General features: G+C 36.6%; 1 protein-coding gene across 1 annotated transcript in view; it reads right to left on the reverse strand.

Annotated features, from left to right (window-relative positions):
* The window catches only part of SYNE2 (spectrin repeat containing nuclear envelope protein 2), a 374,975-nt gene that overhangs the window by 243,451 nt on the left and 122,715 nt on the right, over window positions 1-8,809 (reverse strand). Inside the window, 6 exon segments of the mRNA XM_017892401.1 lie at window positions 1,491-1,652; window positions 4,178-4,327; window positions 5,268-5,432; window positions 6,881-7,068; window positions 7,321-7,350; window positions 7,353-7,384. Coding sequence (XP_017747890.1) covers window positions 1,491-1,652; window positions 4,178-4,327; window positions 5,268-5,432; window positions 6,881-7,068; window positions 7,321-7,350; window positions 7,353-7,384 — 727 coding nt within the window.

The raw sequence follows: 8,809 nt of genomic DNA on the forward strand, positions 1-8,809 counted from the left end.
GATCTCAGCTCACTGCAAGCTCCGCCTCTCGGGTTTACGCCATTCTCCTGCCTCAGCCTCCCGAGTAGCTGGGACTACAGGAGCCCGCCACCTCGCCCGGCTAGTTTTTGTATTTTTAGTAGAGACGGGGTTTCACTGTGTTAGCCAGGATGGTCTCGATCTCCTGACCTTGTGATCCGCCCGTCTCGGCCTCCCAAAGTGCTGGGATTACAGGCTTGAGCCACCGCGCCCGGCCGATCCAATATTTTGATCCAATGAATATCTACTTAATTCTTTCTTAATAGAAATACATTTCAGTGTGCTTGTATGTTCACAATAGTTTTTAAATTATTTTAAAAATTTTTTAATATTTAATTTCTACCTCATTTTTTTCGTGAAAATAAATTCCAGATAGAGTGGATAAATAAATACTAAAAATAAAATCAGAAAAGCACTGACAGATGAGACGGCACAATAAATTTATATAATATTTTCAAAGCAATAAAAACTATCACACAATGAAAACACAAAATGCTGAAATACACACTTTTCAGAAATGTAGGCTTAGAAAAATTATGTAAATGTTCCTTTTTATTCTAGGAACTTCCCATCTTGTTGTAACTTATACTCTGTAGGTTTTATAGCTGAGCTGGAACTCAGTAAAAACCTCAATGATAACTCCTTTCCCAGGAGAACTCAGTGATATTAAAACACACTCTTGCCTCATTGCCTTTCAATGAGTTGACTGCCTGAAAATCAAGACAGAATGGAGATCTAACAACATGAGTCACTCTGCCCGCATTGAGTAAGGAAAGGAGAGTGGCTTCATCAGTGGGTGAACTTTCAAAGCATAGATTGTATGATTTTTTTTTTTTCTAGAAGGAGTCTCGCTCTGTCACCAGGCTGGAGTGCGGTGGTACGATCTTGGCTCACTGCAACCTCCGCCTCCCGGGTTCAAGCAATTTTCCTGCCTCTGCCTCCTGAGTAGCTGGGACTACAGGTGCATGTGCCCCCATGTCCAGCTAATTTTTTGTATTTTCAGTAGAGATGGGGTTTTACCATATTGGCCAGGATGGTCTCAATCTCTTGACCTTGTGATCCACCCGCTTCAACCACCCAAAGTGCTGGGATTGCAGGCGTGAGCCACCGTGCCCAGCCTGATTGTATAATCTCTTATGTGTACTCTGTACTGAGCTATATGAGACTGAACTCACTCATCTCTTCACTGTCCTCTGGTGCAAGAGAATATTTTAACCCACATGTTATGACTAAGAAAATAAGTCCAAGAGCTTAACATTCGTAGGTATTATCAGTGGTCTCCTAATCTAACCTCTGCTTTCAAGCAAAATAACAACAAATGATCCAGGGATAAAATCCATTCATTTTTTACACACCCAACAAAGAAAAATAAAACTGTAGGCTTATTACTACTTACTTTAAAACTTTCTATTTATCTTAAAACATAAATGCGCAACCATGAAAGTACCCTTTTAATACTTTTACACTCATACCTTCAAAGATTCTTCCATTGAGGTGTCCACATTATCTTGATCCAAAACAGATTTGGCTTCTGCCTCCCAGATTTCCACTTGTCCAATGAGTTTTTCAACATCTTTAGCCACTTTTAGTTGCCCTGTGAATTCTTCATCTTCTTTTTCATGTTCTTCTCCAGCCTACAACATTCAAAATTACCACTGAAAATGTCAGCATGTACATAACAAAATGATTTTCCTTTTCAAAAAGTTACACCTGTAATCCCAGCTCTTTAGGAGGCCAGGGGGATCGCTTAGGTTAGGAGTTTGTGACCAGCCTGGGCAACAAAGCGAGACCTCATCTCTTCAAAAAATTTTAAAGTTAGCTGGACATAACGGTGCGTGCCTGTAGTTCTACCTACTCAGGAGACCGAGGCAAGCGAATTGCCTAAACCCAGGAGTTTGGAGCTATGATCATGCCACTGCATTCCAGCCTAGGCAACAAAGCAAGACCCTGTGTTCAAAAATAAAAGATAAAAAAGTTACACCACTTTCTTTCCTGAAGAGTGCTAATTAAACATATTTTAACGACATAAGATGTCGTTCTTTGACAACAATAACTTTTTGTTTATATGAGGTCTCGCTTTATTGCACAGGCTGGAGTACAGTGGCACAATCACAGCTCATTGCAGCCTCAACCCCCCAGGCTCAAGTGATCCTCCCACCTCGGCTTCCCGAGTAGCTGGAATTACAGGTGTATGCCACTACGTCTAGCTAATTTTTTATATTTTGTAGAGATGGGGGTCTCACTATGTTGCCCAGGCTGATCTCAAACTCCTGGGCTTAAGTCCCATCTCAGCCTCCCAGTATGAGCCACCATGCCTGGCCAATGATAACACTTCAAAATAGTATACATCACTTTGCAAATTAAAAAGTTTGTTCAGGGTTTCTTACTTAATTATAATACCATTCCTATCAGATACTACTTTCTCCATTTTACATGTAAGAAGATTAAAGTTAAGTAAATTACAGTAAGTGATGGTAAACACATTTCTAAAACTCATACATGATTTAAATAAATATAGCTATTAGTAATGGTAGTTGTAAAATATCAAGAAGAAACTCAGAATCAAATTTCAACAAAATTAAATCTTTTCCCCATTAATAATCTATAGGTTAACATACTATAGCTTTACATGATAGATACATTATTTCTTAAACTATATGTTGACAAATTATAATGGCTTATATTTATGAAGTACACAGACACACTTATTTATTTATTTATTTTTTTGCGATGGAGTCTCAGTCTGTCACCCAGGCTGGAGTGCAGTGGTGCAATCTTGGCTCACGGCAACCTCCACCTCCCGGGTTCAAACAATTCTCCTGCCTCAGCCTCCCAAGTAGCTGGGATTACAGGCACCCGCCACCACTCCTGGCTAATTTTGTATTTTAGTAGAGATGGGGTTTCACCATGTTGGCCAGGCTGGTCTCAAACTCCTGACCTCAAGTGATCCACCTGCCTCAGCCTTCCAAAGTGCTGGGATGACAGGCGTAAGCCACTGCTCCCAGCCCAAAGATACATTCTTAAAGTTGTTTTTAATCAGATCCCTATTTTATTTATTTTATTTTAAATAAAGATAGGGTTTCACTATGTTGCCCAGGTTGGTCTCAAACTTCTGAGCTCAAGCAATCCTCTCGCCTCAGCTTCCCAAAGTGCTAGAATTGAAGTCATAAGCCACCTTGCCTGGTCAAATCACATTTTAAATGTATCAGAAGACTCTAGTATTTTAAAGCACACTGCAAAAATTCAGATCTTTCCAGATTTTCTAAGTAGGCATTCTTTACGCTGGCACTCCATCATGCCAGTAGGTCCCAGTCAGTTTAAAAGTAGTTTAAGTAAAGCCGTATAAGTTATCACAAAGGTGGAACGTTTCCCAAGCCATAGGTATTATATCTTACAAGTATATAATTTTTAATTTATTTTTTGTTCTTTTCCCATACTTTTTCCTATAAAGTCATCCTCCAAATTACCCAACAAAACAAGGAAGAAATAGAATATTTTCCTCCATTTTACAGAAAGGAAGCAAGACACACGGAGGCCAGGGGTTAGCTTAAAGGTAGCCAATTTCTGTGCACTAGTCAGAAGTAATCTCGAGAAAGTAACAACTCAATTTACACTGCTCAGAGTCAGGACTGCTCTGTGAGTCTGTGAGAGCACAGTAAGTGGAGTAAGTAACACTTTCATGCTAAAGACTTCATGAGGGAAAACATTTAAGCATTTTCCTAGGAAATGACCATACATTAAATGTTATCTAACAATTCACACATTTACCACCATCTTAACAGTATCTTTTCTTTCTTTTTTTGAGACGGGAGTCTTACTCTGTCACCCAGGCTGGCGTGCAGTGGCTCGATCTCGCCTCACTTTCAACTTCCACCTCCCAGGCTCAAGTAATCCTCCTACCTCAGCCTCCTGAACAGCTAGAACCACAGGTGCGCAAACACATGCCCAGCTAATCTTTCATATTTTTGGTATAGACAGTTTTGCCATGTTACCCAGGCTGATCTTGAACTCCTGAGCTCAAGCGATCTACCTGCTTTGTCCTCCCGAAGTGCTAGGATTACAGGCAGGAGCCACCGTGCCCGGCAATATCTTTTTTATTAATAGCAAATTTAAATTATTTCTATATGCAAGTGAAATATACAAAGGACAATTATTTTACCTTTATATGTTGATTAGAATTTTCAGGAAGTTCTATTGACATATCTGTTGAAAACTCAACAGTTGCTTTTTCTTCTTTAGATAGAATATTTCCAGAATTGTCAAAAGTGGGCTGATCCTGTTTTTTTATCATCAGTGGTAGGTTCATTTCCTATACAAAATTAATTTCATGAAATTTAATACTCATATTTTTATTTTATGCTAATATACATTACAAACAGGAAGTGGATGTAATATATTCAAATATATGTTTAGGATTAAACTATAACCATGTTATAAAATGTGAGCTTTTCACATAAAACACCTATGTCTCAAATTGTTAAGAATCAGTTGAAAAAATATTTTATAAAAAGTCTGCTTTTATGAGGCACTATGCTACATATAAAGATAAATAAGGCTCGGTGTATGTTCTCAATGAGCTGAAAATCTAGTAGGCAAAACAATGCTTGTTTTTCCTTCATGGTAAGTGAATTTTAACTAGACAGCTCTATAGTAAAAAGGGTTCAAGAATTAAAAGCTTTCTCAGGCATATACTCAAGAAAGGTTTAAGAATTGAAAGCGCTCTTGGGCATACACTCAAAGAAAACATGTGTCCACATGAATGTCCATAGCTGTATTGTTCATAAAAACCCAAAAAGTGAAAAGAATCCAAATGTGCATCAACTAGAGAATGGACAAACAAAATGTGGTATATCCATACAATGATTTATTATTTGCCAATAAAAAGGAATGAAGTACGATTACATTCTATAATATGGATGAACCTTAAAAATATTATGCCAAGTAACATAAGCCAGTCACAAGAGATCACATATGATTCCATTATGTGAAACGTCCAGAATAGGCTAATCTATAGAAAGACAGTGGATTCGTGGTTGCATAGGGCTGGGGCGGGGGGCATTGGAAGAAAATAGGGAGTGACTGCTAGGGTTTCCTTAGGAAGTAATAAAAATGCTCTAAATTTTTTATGGTAATGGCTACATAACTCTGTGCATATACCAGAAATCAATCAGTTATGACCTTACAATGAGTAAATTGTATGGTACATAAATCATATCTAAATAAAGCTGCAACCAATCAAAAGAACTTACAAGTTGAGTTTTTGAAACCAATTTTCTCCATCTTTTATTCAACCTTCTCAGTTCTTTAGAAATAGATGATCCAACCACATCACTGCTGACTTCAACTAAGAAATTTCCTGCTTCATTTAAAGTAGCATGTTCTAGATTCCACTGGGCTAGTGTCTCAAAGGGTACCTACATAACACACAAGCAACATACTATCTTAATGACATAATACTGTCTTTCTATTATGTATAATAAATGTTCACCAAGGCTTTTTTTTTTTTTTTTGAGATGGAGTCTTGCTCTGTTGCCCAGGCTGGAGTGTAGTAGCGCAATCAAGGTCATGGCAACCTCGGCACCAAGACTAATTCTAAGCAACATTCCTTGCAAAGACTTTGACTTTCCCCTTAGAGGAGTCTGCCAACCCTGTTGGTCTAGCTCTTCACTCCTAAGTGCTAACTGGCGAGTGCCAGCTGTCTGTCATCACTCCTGGTCCTGGACTTTTAAGATGCATCTGATCTCTCTTTCCACATGGCTGATGAACTTAAAGCAGAGGTTTCCAAACTTGTTTAGTTCATGCAGCCTTAATTGTCTCATTAATTTTTTCAGAGAGTCCCTAGGCCAGAAATATTATCTAACAGTTCCCATTTTCAGTTGTCAGGTTCAACAACTTAGTAGCAGCATGGTATCCAACAGATGGATGTTGTTGTGTCTCCTTCAAATTTTAGAGTGTTCGGTAAGTTCTCTTAGTTCTCTCTGATAGCTCAGGGTTTCTTAGCAGTTTGGGTATTACAATCTTAGAGTGTTATTTTTCTGTTATGTACATTTTTATAGACAATCTTTAAAAGACAGAAGGACTGTTGGAAGACAAAGATTTGAAATTCTAGTACTAATACAGGTGACAGAAGTGATGACTCAACCCCTAAAATGCTCTTTTTTGCACTCTTACAGTTATCACAAATTTTACTTTAACACAAATAATCTATTTTCTATTAATTTTAGTTTCTATTTTGGAAATGTTTAACCTGAAAGGCTATCTATAGCCATCTGCAACAGAAAAAAACAAATGAAAGAAAGAAAAACCACCTCAAATAATCATAGAACAGATTATTACATGAATAACACATGAAAACAATAATGAATTACATTGACAGTTCTTCCACACCCCTACACGTAAGTTAAGGTATCTTGATTTTCCTCCTCTAGAAACTCAGGAAGATTTTAGAGCTGAAAGGTTTCAACCAAATGGAAAAATAAAATTTTCTAAACAGTAGTTTATTTTAACTGTGTCTATAAGCTACCCAGTATATTAAGTCTCATTTCCTCTCCAAAGAGCTTAGCAAAACATCTCCCAAAAGCTATTACTCCATATGTAAGTTATACCTTAAGAAACCTCTGTGTGTAGGAAGGAGGGGAGTGTATGTGTGTGCGTGACCATGTATAAAACCTATAAACCAGTAGAGAAACTGCCTCTTGGCAATTATATCGGGAAGAAACTAAATTTTTTCCAAGACCTTGAAGAATTTTCCAAAACACTGGTGTACTCTTCTCTGTTTTCTCATCTTTGGATTGAAAATGAGGGTCACAAAATAAAACAATTAAAAAATAAAATTGAGCAAATGCTATTAGACTGCAAATACCTCTTTAATTTCTTCCTTCTTTATCTCCTCAAAGCAAGCCCTTAGTAAGCGAAGGTTTTCCACATAAGTAGCCCAACATGCCAGCACTTTTTGTAGAGTGGACTTCACATTATATATTTTTTTTCTATACATACAAACATCAGATTTCACCATCATATACTGTTTACTAATATTCTGACATTCTCCAGCTACAATATCAACAAAACAAAAAAGCAATCTTAGAAAACAATTTTTTATTAATACTATTTTAAAATATTTGTATACTAATTGACAGTGGCAAAATAATATGTACTCTGACAATATTAAAAGTGAAAGCAAGAATTTTCCCAGGAAAACATGCACATAAAACTAATTTCTAAAACATTATATAGAAAGCACAACAGATAAAACATCATTGTTAAGTGATAGTCATTCCTCAAAAAGTAACTGAACTACTTTACCCAAATTCTTATAAATTTCTCCACATTTTGGAAAGAAGTATCAAGTCGAGCTAGCAATTCTTTTCTTCAATAAATTTCTGGGAAGAAAACAAAAGACAGTTTTACTTTTAAAATTGTGCCAAGAAATCCAGATAGAGAGATACAGCCATTCAATGAAGGACACAGTTACCTAAAATTTCTTTAGGGCTTTAATACTACATATTTGGTAGGAAAAGATGAAGAAAGATGGTGAAAATCTGGGAGACATAAGCTGGGTGTGAACATTAAATAGGTCTGACACCTGATAAAATTGATCTTAATGTGGTGACATGGTATTACAATGGTGTTCCTCTTGTGGAAAAAGGCAAGTTAAGTATTTATAGTAATTTCAGCATCTCCTACTTTGCACATTTTATTAATATTACATAATTGTGTCAGTTGCTCTTATTTCACATGCTTTATTAATATTGAGTACTTTTAAAGATATATTAGAGTATGTTACAAAAGATATCCATCACACAGAAACATTTCGGAAACTACCATTAACCAAATTCTATTACGGAAAAATACTAAGCTAATCCAAAATTCATATTTACTTTATATTTATGTGTGCCAATAGTATGAATATTTAAATAGAAAAATGAAAATTCAAGCAAGGAAAAAGAAATAGAAATACTCAAAATCTAGCCCAGTTTAGAATGATGCTTCCTGTTTGGAAACTTAGAGTGTTTAAGTCATAAATTGGAAGTAAATTTCTCTTTATCATTTAAAAAATTTTTACAACAAAATTTACAATCTTAGGTTTTCCTTTCCCCCTTCATTTCTTTTTTTTTTTTTTTTTTTTTTGAGACAAAGCACAATCTCAGCTCCCTGCCACCTCTACCTCCCAGGGTTCAAGTGGTTCTCCTGCCTCAGCCTCCCAAGCAGCTGGTATTACAGGTGCCTACAACCACGCCTGGCTAATTTTTGTATTTTTAGTAGAGACAGGTTTCGCCATGTTGGCCAGGCTGGTCTCGAACTCCTGACCTCAGGTGATCTGCCTGCCTTGGCCTCTCAACTTGTTGGGATTACAGGTGTGTGCTACTGCGCCCAGCCCCACCTCATCTCTAAAAGGAGGGAAACAAAAAGAAGGACAAGGCCTAAATGTAGAATTGACATTTCTGTGATGCTGTAGTTTTAACTTAGATGTGACACACTTATATTTAAGTCACTTCAAACATTTTTCCTATAAATTAGAAGAGCTAAGGCCAAAAAGAAAGCCTCAAGACAAAAGAAAAAATGTATTGTTTATCCTAGCCAGTAAAATTTAGTAAGATCAAAACGTTATAAGAAAAATGTAATTACTGCATGAAACTATGAATCTGAAAAGGAAACCAAAATTAACATTTCAAGTAAGTGAAAGAAGGAATTTTTAACGAAAAAAAAGCATGGAAATCCTTCAGATTATGTTAATAGACCTGGTTAACTCTTCATCTCCCTTGGGTAGTAAGTAGTGATATTTTCTATTTTT

This window comes from Rhinopithecus bieti, unplaced genomic scaffold (assembly GCF_001698545.2).
Source record: "Rhinopithecus bieti isolate Rb0 unplaced genomic scaffold, ASM169854v2 scaffold_20892, whole genome shotgun sequence".
Taxonomy (NCBI): Eukaryota; Metazoa; Chordata; class Mammalia; order Primates; family Cercopithecidae; genus Rhinopithecus; species Rhinopithecus bieti.